Source organism: Archocentrus centrarchus, chromosome 9, assembly GCF_007364275.1.
Source record: "Archocentrus centrarchus isolate MPI-CPG fArcCen1 chromosome 9, fArcCen1, whole genome shotgun sequence".
In the NCBI taxonomy this organism is placed as follows: Eukaryota; Metazoa; Chordata; class Actinopteri; order Cichliformes; family Cichlidae; genus Archocentrus; species Archocentrus centrarchus.
Genome location: NC_044354.1, coordinates 12,108,484 through 12,131,843, shown reverse-complemented (window position 1 = coordinate 12,131,843; position 23,360 = coordinate 12,108,484). Strand labels below are relative to the sequence as shown.

Here is a 23,360-nt window from a genome sequence, read left to right as displayed (position 1 = left end):
TTTTCTCTGTCAGCAGCTAACATTCCAGTCATGGCGTATGTATGAAAAAGCTGCAATTCAGTGCTAAAAATCATATAAAGGGGGATATGTAAGATGGAGTGTAATATATTTGTGTTTTGCATAATTACAATTGGCCCAGAGAGAAAAAGAAATAGCCATCAGATGCCTCCTGGGGACCTTTGTAAAGGATGAGATAACATTCTGTTCAAGGGAAATGCATGTAAAATATTCAAAAACTGGAGTTAGATATTTCTGTTTTGAATTATGGAGAGACGCCATATGAAACTGAACATCAGGTATGTAGAGGAGATACTGAGGAGGAGACAAAAAGGGAGGCAGAGGTTAAGTTTAACACTGGTCCAAAAGGTCAGGTCTTTACCTGGTCATGACAGATTTTCTCTTATTGCTGCCCACTCAGGAGGAAACCTTGAGACATTGATTTTTAACAAAAGGTTTTCTTTTCTTTGCTCAGTTGTTCAAATATGTGCGACTTTAAGATTCAGACCTCTTGCGCTGGTGTAAAACCAGCTGTAAAAGATGAGAAGGCCTCAGAGTGTGTATGGTTTGATTTACATAGCTCGTAGTAGGGAAAGGTGTACGGCTAAATGACAGAGTGGATGTTTTGTATGTTTTCAAATGTAATTGCTGATGTCAAATATGAGAAAAAAGGGAAGAGTCGTGAAGATCTTATGAGGATAAAAGCCTAAAATATGAAGTCATCAGCTGAAACAAACATGAACCCAAAGGTCATGACAATGCCTCTTTTATACAATTTGATCATCATCACTGACGACTTTAAAGGCTGAATTCAGTCAGACATCTATTTTTTGAACTAATTAAGACATTAGGAATTGTTAAAAATAGCATAACTTCACCTCAAATTTGAAGTGTACAGTTTACCAGGAGGGTAGATTTTCTGTTAATGGTGTAAGAGAGAGAATGGGAAGTTTTCACGAGGAGCGCGCACGCAGGCCTCCATAAGATGACCCTTCATGATGTGAAAATGAAGAAAGTAGTATTAAGATATCAAAATATGTAAAAAAAAAAAAAAAAAAAATATTTTCTATTTACAGTGTGTATAGTTGTGTACTGTCAGCTATATTTGGCAAATTTCTGAATATAAAAAAAAGAGCAGTACAGTTAATAGTTTGTATGTTTGATTTTTTTTTAAAGCCTTTTTTCCCCACCTTTTTTGTAAAAGCAGTGTACTATGCAAACCTGGCATTGGTTATCATGATAGAAGTCTATATCTAGAGCTGTCCTTGTAAGTGCACTCCTGATTTTACTGTCAGGAGTGATTTGATTTGATTAGTGTGGGATAGTGTTGGTCCATTTTAGCTAATTCTGGCACGTTTCATGAGTCTTGCTCATTCTTGCTGAATGCTTGCCTCTCTATCTCCTCTAATTGTTTTCTGTACAAAGTGTAAGAAAGAATTTTTAAGACAATTAATAAATTATATTTATAAGCAATGCTGAAAATGTATGGTGCAATTGGTGGCTTAATTTCAACAGAACTTTTACTCACGTGTAATATCCCAACTCGGTCAGAAGTCCAATTTGTAGCCCATGAAAAAATATATTTTTGATTTGCAATACTTTTTTTTTTTATGATTTCTGTGAAATTCATATTTATATGCTCCAGACTCAATAATTTGTGGGATAAAGAAGCCTGAAGGGGAGGAAATTGAAACGGAAAATCCTCATAGTGTCACTGTTTAACATGCTGTGTGCTCAGCAGCACCAGTGGGTTGTAATGAGGCATGCTGCTTTTTTTTTTTTTCCTTTCAACAAAGAAAATATGGAGAGCATGGCTTAACAGTAAGAGGCACTGCCAAGTGACTCGTTAGTATGCACCTCATTCAGCTACTACAAATTGAGCATCAGCCATGTAGATGAGTGAAGCACTTTATTGGGGGAATGTTCAACCTTTTACTGAATAAAAACACCACTTTCTCTCACGGACAACTACAGCAGAAACATCAAATAAGGCACAACACCCAAAAGGAAAGAAAGGGCATTTAACTGTATATCACAACAAATCTGCCACACCAAAGCCTCCATCCATAACAAAAAAAAACAGTTTTTGTTGACAAGAGCAAGATTGAAATTCAGAGACCTCTGAAGGAAATTATATTGCTAAGGAATTATAAAAAATAAAATAAAATAGAATAAGCCAGTCAGGGAAATCTCAGATGGCACTGATGTGACAGCAGACCGCTGTGGAAGACCTAACAAGCCCGCTAACTGTGATAATGGATTTACCTGGGGAAATATTTCATTATGAGGCAGCAAGGCTGGTTAAGTTTCCCAATAGTGGAAGGTTTCTATATGAGAGTTTGAATTAATGGAGGAACTTGCTTAATGGAAACTGGATTATTTAATTGATTTCATCAGTGCCAAAGTGCCATTTGCTTTTATTGTGACAGAACTGGTTTACTATGCTGAAATATTTTAACACATACTTTAAATTTACATGTATCAGCGAGCCTGGTAACGAGGAACTAATGATCTCATTGAGTCAACAAGTTAACTACTTGTGGTTTAAAAGTTTGGGTAAGGCTTGGGTGCTTTCTTGAACCAGTCACTGTTTCACTATAAGGGAATATTTTTAAACCCACTGCTTTAAATACACATCTCCATCTTTAGCCTTGTTACGGGAGCCACAGTCATTGGGAATTGGTGAATAATAGTGATTCCTAATGACAGGCAACTTTTGGTACCCCTAAACTAACAGAAATCCACACATTTATAACGGATCACTAGATTATCAAGCAAAACTTCACAGTACAGTTGGTGTGAAGCAGTTTTTACCTTAAAGTTGTACATGGAAAACGTTTGGTATTCTCATTAACCCACAAAACAAATTTACCATTTCTTCAGTGTCTACAAATGGTATCACCATAATCAAAACTTGCACACCTTCAAAATATGTTTATTTCTGTCACAGTGTCATTTATCATAACCAAAAGCAATTTAAAGCTATTTAAAAGCGACAAAATTGTGTTCAATCCAAGGAAGTGTTTAGAAAGGAAGTGTAATGCTGCAAGAAGATTGCCTGGATGCACATCTCTTCGGTTCTATTAATCAGACCTTCATCTACAGGTAAGGTAGCTTTCACAGAAAGCAATCATATAGTCTTCCACTCACTGGTCAGTAGCCCGTTTGCGTATCTCAGCAGGTACAGTGCCAAGTCAAACTGAAGTCTCTTTCTCCGAGGCTTTCGGAGCATGTGAACAGGAACCTATATCTGGCTTTAGAGTCTTCAGGCTAGTCTGAAATTTAATTGTCTCATCTTCTTTTAAAGACAGAAGTGGGCCATGTACAGTTAAGTCTGATTGTTTTTGAGGGGACTTTGCAGAGTTCTGGGCATTTGGACTCACAAGTATGTGATCTAAGTGATCTTCTGCTTCCTGCCCCCCCTCCTTTTCCCCCCAAAAAAACCCAGCTTGTAGCTTGTTGGCCTAGACCAGAGCCAGTGTTAGTACCTGCCTTTTATATGTGCGTAAACACACACCAGGCAGCGCTTTATCCCAGCTTGATATCCTGTGATTCTGACATTTTGGCAAGTGTCTTTTTGACCCGTAGGGCTGAGAGGCGGCAGCTTGGGCTGTGGGCCCAGCATTCTGTCATCAGCTTCCCCATCTGTCTCAAACACTGAGGAGACACAGACTTGTGTTACAGAGGTCATCCATTTGTGTATGTTTCTGCAAGCATAATGTGGAATGTTTTGCTCTGTTTTACCTCATCACTGGTCCATCGATTAGGAAAGGATGGTCGCAGCTTCTTGATGCAGACCACCTCTCTCATGTCTTCATATGAAGGGTCTGTTGGAACCAGCTCATGGTATGGTAACTGGTACTCTTCAAGGATTCCTACAACAAATAAATTACAGAAGAATCACACTCTACTCCGGCACAGTCTGGCTTTTAGAAGGTGTTAGGAGTATATTTACTGCATTTACCTCCTGAGATACAGCGACGTGCAATCTCCCAGAGAATGAGCCCAAAGCTGTACATGTCAGCCATGATGTAAGACTGAAAATTAGTTCTGTTCAAGGTCTCATCCAGAACCTCTGGAGGCATGTAGCGCTTTGTACCAACTCTTGTATTGGGAGCGATATCTACTTCATTTGTGTCACTGAAGAGTCAGAAATCAAAGTAATAACGTTAAATAAAGATTCCTTTGCTATACACATTATTAAATCATCTGGAATAATACTTTAAATACCTTTAGAAACATTTTCGAACTTTATTTGAATTCATCTTTTTGCCGAGTAAAGATTTAGGGAGGTGTATTTCTCATGTTAAGTAACATATTCACCTGATTAACTTGACAGCCAGTCCTAGATCAGCTATACAGCATGTCCCATTTCTTTTCACAAGTATGTTCTTACTCTTCAGATCCCTGTGAGCAATGGCAGGTTTGCCCTGGGTGCCAAAGATCTCTGTGTGGAGGTGACAGAGTCCTGACGCAGAGGAGTAGGCCAGTCGCAGCATAGCTTTATTGTCTAGAGTGGTCGATTTGAGGTAGTCATACAATGAGCCATTTTCATGGTAGTCTGTTATTAGGTAGAGTTGGGTCCAAGAGCCAGTTCCTTTAATATCTGCAGCTATAAAACCTGTGAACAGAGTGGGAAAGGGATGCATATAACATGAAGAGAGATGGACCTCAACATTTAGCAGTTTCCCCCCATGGAAATCTCCACATTACTTGCTGAATATGACCATGGAAAATGTGACTATTTTGTGATGTCACACTTCAGGGTATCAAATACTAATAAAGACAAAGATAATGCAGCAATACTGAGGAGTGCTCTGGTGTGATTGGAAGGAGTTGGCAGTGTGATTGTAGCACAAACACACAGATGCTTTTAATCATTAACAGTTTTGATTTAGGATTGTTTAGCATTGGCACTACAATATTTTAAATAGGATTTTTTTTTTAAATATTTGCCCCTTTAAATCACTGCTGGGCACCTTTTTCAATTTAGTTGAGCACAAAGAACAAGAACATTTCTTTTTAACACAAAAATAGACAAATTGTCAGACAAGTATATAGAGACTCTGCTTACATGAACACTGCAAAAGAGGAACAAGACTCACCCAGTATGTTCTCATGTCTCATTAAGACAGTCTGGTAGATTTCAGTTTCTCTGAACCAACTCGCTTCCTCTGTGGTGAAGAAAACTTTAACAGCAATCTTTTCCCCCCTCCACCTGCCCATCCACACCTCTCCGTACCTCCCCTTGCCTATCTGCTTCACCATCTGAATCTGCTTGGCTATCGTTCTCTGGACCTGAGAAGGAAAAAAAAAAAATCCACCAAACCACATTATCAGTAACTTATAGCTTTAGATATCACAACAGCAGTGTATTGATAACTATGATACATAAAAAATTAAATACTGATATCGTGTCAATAATGCACATGTGATAATATAGTAAATAATACAGAACGGACTTGCTCGACACCTCTATTCACTTGTATTTTGAATTTAATTAATTTGCCAAAAAAAGTCAACACGTAATAAGCAAAGCTGCTGAAAATTTGACTGTTACATGAGGGGGGGGGGGGATAGCAGTAAAGATGTTGCAGTGATATCGTTCAAGATGTTGATGATCATGAAGTGAAAAATCTGATATTATGACATCTCAGCTTGTAGGTGTGAAATCTACGACTGTTATCCCTCCCTGATGTTATAAAGTCGAATTAAATCAGACCAATGGGCCAAAAATGTTTGTAGCATCCATGGAGCATCTTTTTAAAAAAACCAAAAAAAACCAACAGGCACAGATGTAGTTTACATGTCTCACCAATAGAGGGAGCCCTGAGCCTGAGCCAGAGCTTTGTGATTGCTCTATCAAGTCTTTCAGAGATTCTCCAGGAGGAAAGTAGGTCTCATCCTGTTCGAGACCAATACTGTACCGAGGACGAGACTCCTGCCGTTTATACCTGTAAAATATCACAATATGACACAATATGTGAACTATAATCACAGACTAAAGGGAGGTACAGTAAATGCTACTGAAGTTATTTTACTGTTTCATTCAAAGATGTAATTTACCTGAAGTAGCAGAAAACAATAATGATGCCCAATATAAGGGTGCATACAGTGACTGAAATCGACAGGGCCATGTGGTGGATCTTCCCATCTACGTAGACTGGGGTGGGGTGGGGGTGGGGGGGTGAAAGAGACATGAAAACATGTCAGTAATGTTTGTAATGATTACAATCCATCTATCAAATTTCTTTTCTAAGTTGAATGTGCAAGATTCAGTGCACGTGAAAACACAAGAGCTCTTCTTCTACTCAAGAAACTTTATCTAAAGACAATGGAAATTTTAAATTCTTTTTTCCTAAGTTCCTAATGTAAAAAAAAAAAAAAAAAAAAAGAACTAATGTACAGTAAATCCTGTACAAATCATATTTCACTCATCAATTTTTCATTTTCTTCTGGCACACACTTTCTTCCCTGAAGGCCCCAGTCAACAGTGAGAGGAAGCCCTTGACCTAGTCGATGAATTCCCCTCCTGATCCCCTATGATAGGGTTTCAGATTGATGAATCTGCCCTCGGTGTCTGCTGGGGCCTGTGATTTCCCTGGGAATCTAGGCTTACTGTCTCTCAAACAGGCAAAAACTCTCTCTTTCTCTCTCTCTCTCACTCACACACACACACACACACACACACACACACACACACACACACACACACACACACACACACACACACACACACACACAGCTTAATTCTGTACAAGATGAAACATCAGTTTTCTCTTGACACTCCAGGACAGTTTGACACTGTCTCCTTCATTTTAGCTGCCTTTGGCTCTAAGATAATGTCACGTCTGTATCTTTTAATCTCACATGTTGTAACACCATGAGCCATAGTTCAGGGTCCTGTATCTATCATTGCAACTGTCACTGCCAAAATGGAGAACTAGTGGCTTTTCTAAAATCTTTTTGAGTGTGCGTGTGTTTCATTGGCAACAAGGAAAATGAAGGATTGGATAAATAAACTCACGAGGTGGTTTAAGAGGTGGCAGTGTAGGATGCAGATTTTTATTACAGTAATCTTCATCTGTACAGCATTCTAGTGTTCTCCTTTGAAGTGAGTTCCCCGTGTCCTGAAAGACAGAAAAGTCACGTGAGGTACTTGGCTAGTGTGTATAGTCAGCTTATAATTTCCTGCTTTATTAACTTAACCTCTTGTAATGCTTCCCACCTAAATTAATTTTGGAAGGATTTGTGCCAGATGATGAAAAGAAAATGGTTGCAAGAGGAAGAAATTATGTGAATTATAATGTTACTTTCATCAACTCACTCTACACTGAAACTCTGATCCGGCTAGCCCAAGGCAGCCTGCCGTCTGGACCGGCACCCCTCCCTCCTCCTCCACCATGGTAAAACAGTAGCCATCCGTCCTGGAAAAGCAGATTTAGCTACAATAGGCAAGGTGACCAAAAGCATGATGCTATGAAAGAAATATTTGCTTTTGGTGGTGTCTCTGCTCACCTGCATGTGTTATTGATCGAATCTTCTGGACAGTGGTGATTACAGTGACACCACAGGAGTCTTTGGGAGGATGAAGCAGGAGCTGTGCTGCCAAGAGTCTCCTTCCCACTCTCTGCTGCCTCCTTACTGGATGTGCTTAGCAGCATACTGTCCAATATGTTGCCTATACAACAGAGAAAAGAAGAAAAAGCACAAAAAATTAAATGAGAGAAAAACTAAATAATGAAATCATGCACATCTCAACATGCAAAAAGAGAACACTGCTAGAGGCCAGGGCTGCAGAATTTAGATTTGTGCTACTAAATTAAAAAAAACAAAAAAAAAAGGCAAGTTTTTGCAGTAACACAGCCAGATGTGGAGGTTGAATTATCGGTGAAAAGGGGGGAAAAGTTATGCTGCAAATGTGAAATATTTTATTATATGTATAATTCAAATGCTTTAAGATACTCACTAATGTACTGGTGTACATAAAAAGAAGTAAAGGCGAGTGTTTGGACCTGCAGCAGTATGTCATGAATAAGCTGCTTTACAATGTTTATTGTGAGTCACTGTATTGACTTTGTTCTTGTTTTCCCAGTGTCTGAAACAGGCTGTGAAGATATTCGTCTACTTTCAGATCTCTTTTGAATTTCAATTATATTAATTTAGTTCTTTGATCTGTTCAATATGTTAGTAACATTCTGTAAGTCGTGTTGTTCCACGACTGTGACTCTGCTGCTCACGGAGCATTTCATGAACCCTCGGTGCACCTGTAGCTTTTTAAGCTCCCCCTGCGGGAGAAGCTTAATATCTGCTCAGCGAAGCACTGAGCGATGAGATCCCAGCCAAGATGACAAATATCAACTCACACGCTCGCACACTCAGTATTCACATCATGAATCCAGTTCACATGAGCCAACTGACTCAAATGAAATATAATCTTACCTACTCTAATGAAACAAAATCTACTAAGATGTAAATACAGATAAAATGTAAGAGAAAATCTTGACAAGGAAAAAAAAACAAACTTTGAGCTCAAACACCTGCTATGAAATGGGTTCTCTCACAGTCCAATTACAAATACTTCAGCTCCCGAAGCTGTTGTGTTCCCTCGTTATCCTATTTCAAAAGGGCACCTGTTTGTCACTTGAGGGGGAAAAAGGGATCGCGGAAGTGTCTTTCCTTCATGGCTTTTAAGATATTCATTCATTTGAGCACACTCATTGAGACCAGATGCTTACAGCTGCAAGCACAGATGGTCCAAAACAAGCACGACTCTTTCTTCACTGAAGTAAACTATGAGCAGACACAGAATCTGCTCTCCTACTCCTATTTCAGCCTCCTGAGAAGGAAGTGTGTGCAGAGTAAGAATGTGACAGTGTTTTCTTAAGCTGCCTTTTCTTATTTGTCATCATAAATAGATAGATACATAGATAGATGCTATGTTTCATTTCCACAAGGTAAAGTTTCAACAAAAAAAATGACTTCAACTTTTTTTTTAAAACAATTATAGACATTTGCCATCTAGCACTTCCCTTTCTAAATACCCCTCTTGTACACATCGATAATTATGTTGATAATACTGCAAGCGAGGGATGGTGGAGTTTAAAGGGGTCACATTAACAATTGACCAATTTGAGAGAAAGGGAGCGAGGAAGACTAGGAGGGGGAGAAGAATGGGGGATTAACAAACAAGAAGTGACAGAGCTGCAGGGAACTGGTGGGCAGTTTAGCAGCACACAGAAGGGACAGAGCAGAGGCCACTGGCCTTTTCCACCCTCTCTCTCACTCTGCCCCCCCTCCATCACTCCATCCCACTCCCTAATGCTCACTCTCTTTGTTTTTCATTCCGCTGGAGACCTCATACTCCCCCCTTTCTTCTTCATACCATATCTCTTCTTGAGCCCTCCCTGCTTCTTTCCTATGTGCATTTGTTCATTTCTCCATTTGGACATACTCGTGTACTTTTCTCCAAGCGTTTCCTCTTCTTTCTTTTTTTTCCTTTTCTTTTCTTTTTTATGGTTCACTCCCACATGACCTCCCTATCTTATTTTACTCCATCCTTTTCCGCTTCTTATCTTCCACTTTCTTTGCCCTGTCTTCCCTGTGTGAGTCTGCTGGATTGGCATGTGAGGTGCTGCTGCGCTGTTGACAAAACACAAAGCCTTTCACATCCATCCTGCACCTGGGATCCTTGGCTACTGCTCTGTCGTTAGTGAGAGCATGTGAGAAAGACAGTGGGAGGGAGAAAACAAGGAAAGAGGCAAAGAAAAAAAAAAAAATCCAGAATGCCATTTGTCCACACAAAAAAAAAAATGGAGTCGTCTCAGGTGGATAACTTAATGTTATTGAACTTTTTGTGATTGTGCAAAAATAAAAGGAACTATATTATCCTCAAACTGTAACACTGTTACATTACGACATTTTTTTTTTTAGCTTAGTTTTCCACCTCTTACAAATAAACACTTTCTTTTTACTCAGTTCCTGGAGTATTTAGTAATTTTTCTGTAAGCCTGTGTCATCTGTCTGTAAGAGGAAGAGTGACCAAGGTGAAAAATGCAGCTGTTTGAGAGCACAAGAAGATCTCACTCTACAATCTTATCTACATGGACACACACACACACACACACACACACACACACACACACACACACACACACACACACACACACACACACACACACACACACACACACACACACACACACAGCCTTGAGTGAATTTAAGACATGCCAATTATTTCTTTATGTGTAAAACTGCACATGCATTGATTGTGGCTGTTGAGAAAAATGGGACTTTGCTGATAAAAAAAATCTGTCAACAATTTGATCTATTAGAGAGTCAGAAATCCTGGTGGTTGTTCTCTAATGAAAATGTAAATATATTTTAATGTAAACATATAAAATATTGCTCATGTGTTCTGGTCTCAGTTAGTGACCAGCGGTACTGCTCAAATCGCGCCAACTGCCACTAATGTCACACAGCTCAAGTTAAATGGTTGAGGCTTGCAGAAACCAGTATGAGCTTTCAGGCTTCCCATATAGGCTTTTACTAGCTTGATGGCAGGATACAGAGGCCATTGTCAACACTCAATTAACAACCATGGCCCCATGAAAAAGAAAAAAAAAAAAAAAAAAGCTGAAGGCCTCTTTTCAACAGATATCATTTTGTACAAACTGAAAGAAAAAAAAGACAAAAGAATGAAAAAGGACAGATATTTAGATGGATGGAAGAGAAAGAAGTGAAGGAAGGGATATTGTGCATGAGAGAGCAAGATGAAGAGAAGAGAGATGTGGAGTAAGATGGACAGAGAGGAACTGAAAGAGAGAGCGAGCTTATTCATTAGTTATCCTGGCCATGTCAAACAAGCTCTACCAGAAAAGCTCTTTCACCCAAGTTCATGTAAACACTGCCCCCCTCCCCTTTTCCACCTATGACACACTCCTTTGACAACACGGGCCCCCCCTCTCCCCTCTAAGTAGTAGTTCATCTTTTCAGTGTTTGACAGTGCAGTCTGTATGGTAAAAGAAACATGCAAGGTAAAAGTTTTTTCTTATTTCTTGCCCTCACTCCCAGCCTTAAGATCGTACCCCCACCCACCCCACGTTTATGTACATTCAGTTCGGAGTCTTATCTCCATGTTCTTGTTCCTGTCAGTGTAGAGATGAGCCGAGCCATCCCACACGTGCAGGAATGCGTTAATGAATCCCACTTCATGATCCGAAGGCTGGATGCTTGGAAGCGAAGGTCGTCTGTCGTGCTGTTTTGTCTAAATTTACTTTGAAATTCAAATGTGCTTTCCCTTTCTCTGCGTCTCAAAGTCCTCTCACACTTCAAGCTTCTTGTTTTAACCATCTGATTGAACATGTTCACCTGGCAACAATAAATATACTAATAAATGATGGAAATGCTCTGACTTTTTACTGTTTTACTTGCATTTTCTGTTGTATAAACTGGGGTCTTGATATTTAAACTGTTGATGAGAAATATCTGCAATCCATGTTTTCATGGTTTGAAAAACAAAACAAAGCCCTGGTGTTTCTTTTGATATAAATATTTGTAGAACACAATATTCTGATTGAAAATGCTGACAGTGGAAGGCAAGTTTAGAAGAACTGCTGGAGGATAGTGTTAATCTCTTTTATCCACTCATCGAGAACTAAAATAGATTCTTGGTAAGAACTTCAAGCGCAAGTAGAAGAAGTTTGGAAAAATACTTTGGTAGACGGAGAAACAATGCAGTTAACCATGTGAAAGAGAGAATTATGCACATGTCAAGAAAAAGGTTTCCATATTTTCTAAAACTTCTCCAACCAGAAGTGGGGTTGATCACTTTGATTCACTTTCCAGCAACAGTTACTACAGAACCACAAAAAATTTCCTGTGGTCTGAGAGTGCCTGTTGATGTATGGCTCAGGCTAAAATCAGCTTTTAAAGCATTTCCTTTGAAACAGCAAAATAAACATGAGAGCAGGGATAAGGGAAGCTGCTGCGTTCAGGCTTTCTATCCTCCAGCACAACAACATCAACAGCCTTTCAAACATCCTCCACTATGCCACATTGATGCAGCATCGAGCGACTCTCCGGTTACACAGCTGTCAGCATCTGCCGGCTTTATGCTGTATGTGTCTGTGTTTCTCCTCTTTCGTGGGAATCACCGACAAACACCAAAGGACGCCGGAACCAGAAGGCCATCGGTGTTCCCGTCGGAATGCAGGGAAATGATGAAACCATCCTTGAAGGAGGTGTGAGAGAGCAGAGTCTCTTCATCAAAGGCTTCTTTTCTTTTTCTCATGGCCATCTGTGGGCTCCTACACATCACAGAACAGCCCACATCAGTTCACAGAGAGCAGGCATCTGGCTGGATCGCTGAGCTGTAGCTGTGCAACAGTCCGATGCCATTGGTTCAAATCTGACTTAAACACTATGTTCTAATTTAACTACATGCTACCAACTAAAACTTTGTTATTAAGATGGAATATGCAAGTCACCCAATAAGGTTATTGTGGAGGTAATACAGCAACTTGACTGGCAACAATTTCTTTATACTGCAATATTCACTGTTGCTGTATCAAAGTCAAGAACTTTGATACAGTTTTGAATGATTTCTTTTAACTGTAAGATTGAGAAAACCTTGATTAGAATCATATCTACTCCAAAGCTATAGTTATAGGTATAGATGAACTGAGTGACATTAAAAATACATGTGAGGAAACTGAGGGAAACTGTGAATTAAATTCAACACAGCCAAGCTTTCTTTGTATTACCCGGCTCGACAAAACTTAAACCCCAGCTGGAGATAAAGGGCGTCACAATAGCGGTTATCAACTTTCTCTATTAATCGGGGCTTTCTGCTTCAGCATCTGTGTGCATGCACATAAAAAAGGGGCATTTTTGCAGGCCATGTAACTTAATTTCCACACAAAATGATCCCTGTGAGTGCCGCCTACTCTGGGGATGTTTAATGATTAATGCACACACATTTCGGTGACAATGCAATAACATATTAGATTTCAGTGTATACTAATTTAAAAATATTTACAAAAACAACACAATAACCATAAACAAACACAGCATAATGACTGACTAACTGTGTGACCAAAACATATGACTGTATCATTAACCCTGCACTCTGAGTAAAAGGAATAAAACTAAAACATAGCATACTCAGACTATGATGCACACTCATTAATAAGCAGCATTAGGTTACAATATACACACCCTTTCAGTAAATTCAAACTTGGCAGCTATTTTTATCATATTGGATATGCTATTCCTATGATATCATCATGTGACTCATTGTTCCATCATGGTGGTATGCAAAAACCATGCCTATAAACTGATAAACAATGGCCTCACACCTGCCAAGCTGATAGTTGGCCATGGCAAATGTAACAACTCAAGCTGAAAATTTCACTCAGAAACACACACTGTCTGGAAACAACTGAAATAAAAACACAGACACACTCAACAAGCTTAAAGTGCTTTTGGAAATGGAGAACCATGTTGGCACAGTGAGGATACTTTTGGGAGGAGCAATCCTTTGAATGTGAACCAAAATTTTATGATTTTTGTGCATCCATCCATCCATACATCCATCCATCTATCCATCCATAAAATCAAAATGATATAAGTCATAAAGATACAATTAAATTACTGAGCCGCTGAAAGTTTTTAGGTGTGTCAAATGTCTAAAAGTTGCAAACAAAAAGCAAACTTTTTAGAATTGTTTCCAACTGCAGTGATTCAACAGTTTCTCTTTCCATCTCAGAAAGTTACAAGAGAAGAAGAAGAAAATATACAAATATTTTACAAGATAAGCATCTTTGCCTTCAGTTTAATGAAGCTTGCTCTCTTTTCTCAGATGGAAATACATTCTTCTTTTGTCCCCACTTTAAAACACATCAACTACTCGAGCTCCTTAAATAAATACACCAAGTGACACAAACGTTAAATACAAAGCACTGCACTCATATACTCATGTAGGCCTCACGAATCTCAATGTGCATGTATTCCTTGAGGCAGCACTGACTGCAATTCAAAGTTCAAATGTAAGTCTGGCTTTTGTAAAAACTTTAATGGCTCGATGGGAAAACTGCTGGTTCCAAATAATCAGCCCAAACGTTTACCTTTATTCAACTGTAATGCACACAAATAGCTTGATTACAGTTAATGTTCAGATTAAGATAAGAGTTTGATTAAGTAGTTTACATGAGACACAGCAAAAAGAGAAACACAGAGGTAATTCTCTGGCATTAATGTCTGGATGTGGGATGGAACAGTAGAAGGGAAATGCAGTAACTTTTGTCAGTGGTTGGATGTTGACTCCCATCCACAGCTCACAGCGATTGTTTTTGAGAAATCTTGCAGGCCAGTTTTTTTTTTACTGCTGAATTTCTAATTGAATTAAAAACTAGAGCTAAGCAGCCAACTATTTAAAAAATGACACCATTGGTTGGTTTTTAAGTCATCAATTGCCAGTGAACTTGTTGAACTTGTGAACTAGTCTAATGGTTTTTCCAACTTTGGTAATTGATAAGAACAAGCTGTGGTTTAAGATGTTGTACTGTAACATAAAAGCAGCATCCCATTTTTCAAACCATCACTTGACACTATCGCGATCTAATAAGTGGGGGTTTAATTTCATTCCACTGTGAACTTCTATGAACTGATTAGAGTTCACATAATATGAAGCCACTTTTTTCCACACCTATTGGTATCATTTTACTCTCCTGGATTATAATGTCAAATAATCAAATAAATGAAACATGCACATTTAAGCTACTTCAAATGCTTACCTCACATTTCACATCCCCATCAGCTTATGTTTAGCTCTAATTGCAGCTCATTATAATAACTAAATGATAACGTAATTGAGTCATTTTTCTAGAATATCATCCAACACCAACTGATTCCAACATCCTTCCCCAACAGCCACATCAAATGCTGGAATTTACATTTATGTAAATGTGGGTTCACTTAATATCTTCTTAATATTTTCATTTTAAAGTTCTGAATCAGGCTGAGTCAAGTCTGGAACGTCACGGGTGCAGAAACAGTGCCAAACACATGTTTGTGTTATTGTTTCTCTAGCTGGGCTAAAACCTTGATGAGACTATTGTGGTTTGTTTCACATAATGGAAAAGCAGTTACTCTGTATTTCATAATGATAATATGACTAAAACCTCCAATGACTACAAACACACCCCGCACACACAAACACACACATGCGCACACAAAATATCATATCACAATATCATAAATTGCTGAATAATTTCTATCTTAGGAATAATGCAGCATTCTACACGGGCAGTCAAAACACCACATGTCAGTAAACCAAACCTCACACAAAACATACAATACACATAATGCAGTTGTCACGCAGAACTGAAAGCCACGGACAACGGCTGCTTAGACTAAATGATAACTTTAATGGAATGTAAATCTGAGGTATTCAGCAGTGAGAATGAGGACAGGCAAATGTGTGTGTAGGTGAGCATCTTTTTTTGGCCGCTTTGGGAGCAGAGGGTGTGCATGAGGTTTATGTGTGTCTAGAGGGAGCGCTGATGGTGTTAACATTACAGCTGCCATGTGTTTATTTCCAAGAGTTCTGGTCTATGCTTTCTCAGTCATCTCCTCATGCTTAAACTGTTACTTTCCATCCATCTACACCCTGTATGTACGCAGAGTATGTGTGCTTATACGCATGTGCGCTTCGTGGGAGGATATTAATGTATTTCCTACTTATGTGTGAATAATACGGGGGATGTGGACATTGATGTGCATGCATGAGTGTGAGTACAGTTGCATAAGTATACATACGTTTACAGTTGCATGCGTCCCACTGTCTCCTGTTTGTGATTAGCTTCCCATTAACTAAGTCGCATATCACCCATCAGCGGCTCCAGGCCTTCTCTGTAGTCTCTGTATCTAACTGGCCAAACAAGCTGTTGTCTAGACCCTTAAACACACACACACACACACACACACACACACACACACACACACACACACCATCCACTCCATCTGGACACTGATTGGGTACCTATCAAAGCATACAATGACTCTATTGCAAAGCCATTTGGTTAAAAGTCAACACATGACCTTAAGTTAAAGAGCACATTTACTCAGTTTAGACTGCCTCATTCTGTCTTTCATTTGTCCACTTTCTTCTTTCCACTTCCATTTCATGCAACTAAAACCTCAAACTGAAGAATATCTAATACTTAAAAATATGTTTTAGAAATAAAGTCTAGAGAAAATGTATTTTTCACAAACAAAAAACAAAAAAAAGAAAAAGGATGGAATTATACAGTATTACCTTTGAATAACCTTTGTGAAAACTTGTGCTGTATCTTAAAATATAAGTGCATACATGGATGTGCACAGACAGACTTTTCAGTCTTCCTATTTCTGACATGGATCTTTGTGTGTGTCCTTATGTTTACTTCTCCTCTTCTTCATACTCAACAATTCCAAATCTTTGCTCAATACTAGACTCTCTATAAAGGCTGACCTCGAGTAACAGGTCGAACAATGATCAATTGCTCTCTCCCTTCCCTGCTCGCCCTCCCCAATCTACAAAATAGTTCCAGGTGGTGAGAGTGGGAGGGCAGGATATCATGGAGGGAGTACAAGTGCATGGAAAACCCTAAGCCCTCATAGTCCCAGTGCACGAAGGTTGTGACAGCCAGCTTTCCTCTTCACCTGTTATCTGTCTATCACTTTATTGTGTTAGACCATGCTGTACCGAGTGATCAGCTCACACAGTGTAAAGATTGTACTTCCCAATAATTGCAGCAACTTAACTGTCCAAGATCAAATTTTGTATTCTGATGTCTCACTACCATCCAAATGCTGAATTCAATAACAGTCACACCTTGAAATGTAAGTAGAATGTATGTAGTAGAGGTGACTACATGTTTTTGGCTTAATATAAATTTCTGTTTTAACCAATTATTCAGGCAACAGCTCGTAGTATTTTGTTGAAACTCACATATCAATGCTTATTCTTTGTATTAAAAAAATAATTTTCCACACTTACTGCCTCACTCTCGCTCTCTCTCTCTCTCTCTCACACACACACATACACACAGACACACACACACACACACACACACACACACACACACACACACACACACACACACACACACACACACACACACACACAACTTCCCCTGCTCCAGCTGTGTCTTAAGAAGTCAGCGCCAGACCGGTAATCTGACTGGGATAGAAGTTACTGGATCTGTATCCATTACAGGATGTAATACCCCTCCGTCCGAAACTCTCAACACTTCCCCTTACTGCACCTTTCAGAGGTCATTTTAAGATGACTATTTCCTCAGTTTTTCTCAGCGCTGCAGCACCATCCACATATAATCCAATTTGCTTATTGCATATTGCTGTGTAGCTGATGGTTACTCACTATAATGGTCAATCCAAGTTGTGTAGGTAACCCTCTAATGCATTTACCACAATTAAGTTTCAATCCACTGGTAGTAGCTTTATTTGAAAATAGTATTATAACTCTTTCACTTGAGATTTTTTTCACTTGCATTTCATGGTCTGTGATTGCAAGTCACTAAATAGAAGTGCTGGGCAACCTACACACAACACCTAAAGAAGCTGATCAGTCATGCAAATCAATATCAAGAAGCTCCTGTCACACAATTTCTGTGCTGATGATGAAATTCTGTGGTTATTGGCTCAGCAGAGCGCTGACAATTCTTATGCACTATGTGCCTCAGCACTCAGTCACGTGGTCTGCCAATTTGTGGCTGAGATGCTGGAGTTTCTAAACGCTTCCACTCTCCAATAATACCACTTACAGATGATCATGAAACATCTAGGAGGGGAAAAAAACAAACATCACAAACAAACTTGTTACAGAGGTGGCAAACTCAGTGAGATCTGTAGAATGACCCAGTATTTCACTGATGTTCATAAAGGCAGACTGCATGGCTAGGTGCTTGATTTTTTTTATACCTGTGCCAATGGAAATGAAAACACCTGAATTGAAAGATTAAAAGGTGTGGCCCAAAATATACTGTATATGCCCCTTAAGTGTCAGTCTCAAACATACCATGTTTGAGACTCATATCTGTGTCATTCCTTTTATAGCAGACCACTAAATTCTCAATTGCCAACATATTAACCCTCTGGATCCCATCTTGTTAAGCTTGGGCAGTCCATGGCTTGTGGTGCAAACTGAAGAAGAGAAAAAAATTACACAGAAATGCAACAAAGGGAAAACAAATATTAACACAATACTAACAACAGGTACCAAAAAATGTTACCTCTCTGATTCAGTATTGCACTCAGCACGTCAGTAGCTCTAATGAGGTACCAGTTTTCAGCAAGTGAACAGAAGACATCCTGTCAGAAAGCTTTAAGAGTGAGGAATGGAAAGCACAACTAACAGCATGGTACACTGAGTCATATCTCAAGTGTTTTGTTCCTTGTTTGCTAAAGCTCTGTTTTATTCATAAATGTCTAATGACTTCCTCGGAGCAGAGTATTTCCAGATACATCTCTGAACAGAATTGAATGAATTCACTTGGAGGTGATGAGATACATATTTTTCATTGCTGTTGACAATAAATGCTAATAACAGAGTGCGCAGGCTGTCTATTTTATACCTTTATAGCCTTTTGATTTTCTCAAAAACTAACATCAAACACCAGGGCTGTCTATATTCTAAGTTTGCAGTATGTCACCTTTACTGTAAACTCATGGCAAATTCTTAGTAGCGCGACAACACAGTCAACATGTGTGATATGTTTATTCTGGATAAAAACCAGGTAAATGTTTAATTCAGATAAAATAACACCTGAAATTCCACAGAGAGCAACAGTCTCATTAGAGAGCAGTGACAAAAGCAAAGCAACTGGCGGAGCTTTGACTGTGAAAACTGATACAGCAGTGCTTATTTCCACCAAGGACAATGAAATGTAAGCTATCACGCTCGCTCCTCACTTCCCAGAACTCACAGTGAAGGCCGCAGCCTGGTGTAGGTGGAAGGTCACAGAAGATTTGTGTGTGTGAGATTTATAAAGTGTGCATAAGCGTGTGATTTCCCTACAATATCCATGCTCCTTCTACAATAATGAATACAAAGTTAAGTATTTGTTTATTGCACAGACAATGGCGTAAAAACGCTGGAGGGTAAACTGTGCCGACTCCGTTGCGCCTGCAGAAAAGTTAGTCTACCGGCTGTTTAAAAAACTAACTACTCCAGTTCACCTGTGGCAACACGATCAAGGAACACCAAGTCTAGACATCTATTCAGTCTGCCAGGTATTTGTGAGTTGTTATGGAGTAGGAGAGAGCGGGAAGAGACGAGGAGAATGCACAGAGGAAGTGAAGATACAGCAAGAGAAAACCAGGCAGAGATAGTCTTGTGCATAGCAAACCTTCACTCTGTCTCACAAATGTTTGCCTGTGAGCCACGGCTGCACTTATTGCCAATCAATCACCCGTATGTCAACCAATGAATGAGCCTGTTGCTGATCCAGTCACTCATCTATGTGTCAGCCCAATAAATTAGATTAACAGGCCTCAGGAGAAATGCGTTTTGAATACAGTTTAGACAGTTTGGATCTTCTTGTGTGGAACACACCTGGTTCAGCTTTAATGACACTGGGAGTTTTGCTGATGCTAATTCAGCCGCTAGTGAAACTAAACCATCGGGGAAAAACAAAAAACCCAAAACTGTGAATTAAATGCTAGTGTTTCAATTTCATATGCTAAGCATTTGGGAGTTGCTTATATTAATGGATATGCAAAACAGAGCACTGTTCTTATGTTTAGAAATAAACAGCCATTTTCATTTTTTAGCTTATAAATATTGGAAATAAATGAATTATGCTGGCAAGCATTTAGGGAAATAGGACTGAATCCTTATAAATGATTTTCTCAGCTTTCTGCCTATCAGGAAATCTCTTTCACTAATATACCGAATGTATACTTTAAGTATAACATTAGGTTAATTTGAAAGAAATGACATTGTGAGTGACTAACTAGGAGCATAAGACAAACAAGAAATCTTGGGAGAGGTCCAACATTGTGTCAGGTTTAACACATCTTCTTTGCTGGCAGCTGTTCTGTGGCATCTTGGACAGAGAAGTCAGTGTTACCATGACTCTAAAACACGCAGGCACTTTGTAAGTTTGTACCCCTGTGTACTCATATGTGCAGTTTAACACTCAAAAGCACATAATATTTAAAATAAATGTTATTCCTTCCAAAGCTCTAGTTAAAAATTATGAAACGGCACTGGAAAACAAAGGGAGTAAATCAAAAAGGAGGGTGCTCAGCACAGACTGCTTCTTGAAAACTAACCAGTGACAATGACAGGAAAGATATACAAGACAGAGGAGATGACATGCTGCCAGAGGTCGCAGGAAGACCTCGGCACATAACACACTGAGCATGATCTATGAGCGTTTGCTGGCTTAACTTCAGGGCTCCAGCTGAAATAATCTACAATGACTTTAAATAGATCAACGATAAAGAGAGACAAAATAAATGCACACAGAAACATTGTCCAACTCTATTGTGTTTAACTGAACAGTGGAAAGACTGTATTTTAAGAGTTTAAATGTTAAACTTTTGTTTATAAATTACAGATTGCAGAGAAAATCTACATCACAGTTAACCCGTGGCAAGGAAAATAACAGAAGCTGAGGGTCAAACCTGAAAGCTGTGCTAGGGCAGCATGTTTTTAATGTCACAGGACAAAAATATTGTAATTGAAGTAGTATTAGAGGAAACATGACACCTTCACCTCGCTCAGGCTTTAGAAAACCGAGCTCACATCCACAGATTTTAGCGAATCACACATCTTTTCAGTCTTAAGTCTTGAAAGAGTGAAAATGAAAGTAATAAGGGGTTGTAGCTCCATCAGTTTAGCACAGAACTTTCATTCAGGAGAGTGGGGTTCAAGCTCTGTATGAAGCCAAAACTCAGCACTGGCTTATGAGGCACTGTTTGTAAGGCTGTGTCTGTTGAATAAAAGAGTTCAAAGAGAGACAAAATACAGGAGGACTGTCTATTGTCAGACTCTGGGATTTTTTTTTTCACTTATATATTTCTACTTACTGCAGCTTTAATAGCAAGAATGATGGCACTAAACATTATAGAGTTTTAAATCTTACATATTCTCTCTCCAACACATAACAAATCACACTTGAGATACCAAACATGGTCACAGACAAAGAGGCCGATGCATGTAACGGTATAAGTGTCAATCTGTGATGATGGTTCTCAGTGTTTGAAGAAAACAGAAAATATCCTGTAACTTGAGAGGTATGACTCAATTCACAGCATACAGCACTTTGAAGGAGGTGTGATAATTAATGAAGTGCAAATACTTTGGAAAATAAATACAATCTTCAAATGCCTTTCCTCGTTTTTGTATCATAAGCAGCTGTTTATTAAATATGCAAACCCACTTGCTTGAAAATACTTTGAAACAAATTTCTTGTTCCAAATTCACCGTCCAAAGAAAGAGACACAACGCTGCCCTGTTCCCACTAAAGCCCGTTTGTAATAAGGGGGAAAAAAATTGCAGCTATTCTTCATAAAAATTTTGAAAATGCAGTTGAAATGCAGAGAAAAATAGCAATATACTGTAAATGTAACATGATTAGGATCATGTCCACTTCATTTGCGCTTTGTTGGAGCAGATGTTTAAAAAACCCTGTCATCATGGATTGCTTGCACAAAACAGAGCGCATGGTACAGCACAAATTTAAGATGTTAGATTCAATGAGTTAAAACCGGTACAGCAAAAAAAAAAAAAAAAAAAAAAAACACTAAACCAGTGTTTCACACTGTTAATGAGAAGCAGCAATGAATTGCTGCAGAGCAACTTCAGCACAACGCTACATAAAAACAGCAGTAAAGTTCAGGGCAGCAGTCAGAAGAGAAACTTTGCAGTAACTCACCGTGTCCTCGAGCATGTAGAGAGAACAGTCCAAGCAATAGTAGAGAACTCCAGCTCCAGAAGCAGAGAGACAAACAGCCCTTCAGCCTTTCTCCCTGCACTGGCATGGTAGAGTCTGCCGCCGCTCCTCTCTTCTCTGGTCTCCTCTCTTCAACGCTCTCCACACGATGCGATCCACCACTCACACACTGTCGCTCCTTCGGAGTGTGTGTGTATGTATGTGCCACAGAGAGAGTGGGTAGCAAGAGAGGCGGGGGTAGTATCAGGCATGCACGCTCCTGAATGCGTGTGTGTGTGTAGATCCACCGAAACGTGAGAAAGTCCACACTACACTGAACACACCAGCAACAACAGCAGGAGCAGTTGGAGATGACTGTCCCCCAACCCCGTCTGACAGTAGCAGCCCAGCTGAGAGAGAGAGAGGGAGAGACAAAAAGGAGGAGTTTACTTCACTTGCCTTGTAGGGAGGGCTGGCCCTCTCTCTCTCTCTCTTTTTCACACACTCTCACACACACACACACACACACACACACACACACACACACACACACACACACACACACACACACACAGGGAGGGAGGACATGGGTGGAAAGAAAACAGGGGCAGGGAGCAGACAGGAGCAAGATGGGGTTTAGAAAAAAAAATAAGAGGGAGGGTGAGGAGGACATTAAAAACAAGCAGCAGAATCTGAGGGATTCTGCACCTTTAACAGTTTTAGGGAAAACTGTTTACTTTGTTTTTGGAAATAAATTCTGTTAACAAGGTTAGATTGACATAAATTGTTAACCCAACAATAAAGCAGTGGTACAATTAAGCTAAAGACACACTGCACATAACTTCACTGACTACAAAACCATCACATAACATCCAGTTGTATTTCCTGTACATGACTACGGCAGATTCTAATTTTTGTGTGCTTGCACAGCCTAAATCGAGAGATTGCACCATTGTATGTTCAGCAAATATATCAGAATCTCTAGTTGTATCTGCCACAGTGGAAGTATTGGATAAAACTACCATGTGCATCCCCTCAGTAGTACTTTAAATGGTAGCATAATTAAGAAAAAGAACAGACAGTATATAGAAGAGACCCTAATTCAGGTGTGGTTCTTGGACACTTATGGCTTTTTGAGCCTCAGGACATGAGCTTTAGCTTTAGTCTTTTCTGGCATACGAACGTATGCAAAACAACATTTAAATCAAACTGCACTCAGGTTTGTCTCACTGACAACTCGGCAGTCTGCACCGGCTGAGTTGTGTTCATCAATCAGAAGTATTCTGCTTTAAAATCCCAGATTCATGAAAACCTACTCAAAACACCTCTTCACACAGTGGCGTGCTATTCAAGTAGCTGGCCGAGACACTTTAAAGGAGCTGTTAGAGATTACATCACCCAAGCCTGGAGCTTTTATAC

General features: G+C 39.4%; 1 protein-coding gene across 2 annotated transcripts in view; it reads right to left on the bottom strand.

The window, feature by feature from the left end:
* Window positions 1–1,889: 1,889 nt before the first annotated feature.
* The window catches only part of bmpr1ba (bone morphogenetic protein receptor, type IBa), a 69,777-nt gene continuing 48,306 nt past the window's right edge, over window positions 1,890–23,360 (bottom strand). The window contains exons 2-12 of one of the 2 annotated variants that reach the window (XM_030737750.1): window positions 21,945–22,351; window positions 7,516–7,678; window positions 7,325–7,424; window positions 7,025–7,127; window positions 6,064–6,160; window positions 5,813–5,951; window positions 5,103–5,295; window positions 4,321–4,618; window positions 3,962–4,137; window positions 3,742–3,872; window positions 1,890–3,654 (exon numbers count right to left, since the gene is read on the bottom strand). In XM_030737750.1, the coding sequence (XP_030593610.1) occupies window positions 3,526–3,654; window positions 3,742–3,872; window positions 3,962–4,137; window positions 4,321–4,618; window positions 5,103–5,295; window positions 5,813–5,951; window positions 6,064–6,160; window positions 7,025–7,127; window positions 7,325–7,424; window positions 7,516–7,678; window positions 21,945–22,050 (1,635 nt within the window). In that variant the 5' untranslated portion in view covers window positions 22,051–22,351 and the 3' untranslated portion in view covers window positions 1,890–3,525. Of the gene's footprint in view, window positions 3,655–3,741; window positions 3,873–3,961; window positions 4,138–4,320; window positions 4,619–5,102; window positions 5,296–5,812; window positions 5,952–6,063; window positions 6,161–7,024; window positions 7,128–7,324; window positions 7,443–7,515; window positions 7,679–21,944; window positions 22,352–23,360 lie in introns of those variants that run through there. The other variant, XM_030737751.1, reaches the window with a different exon arrangement.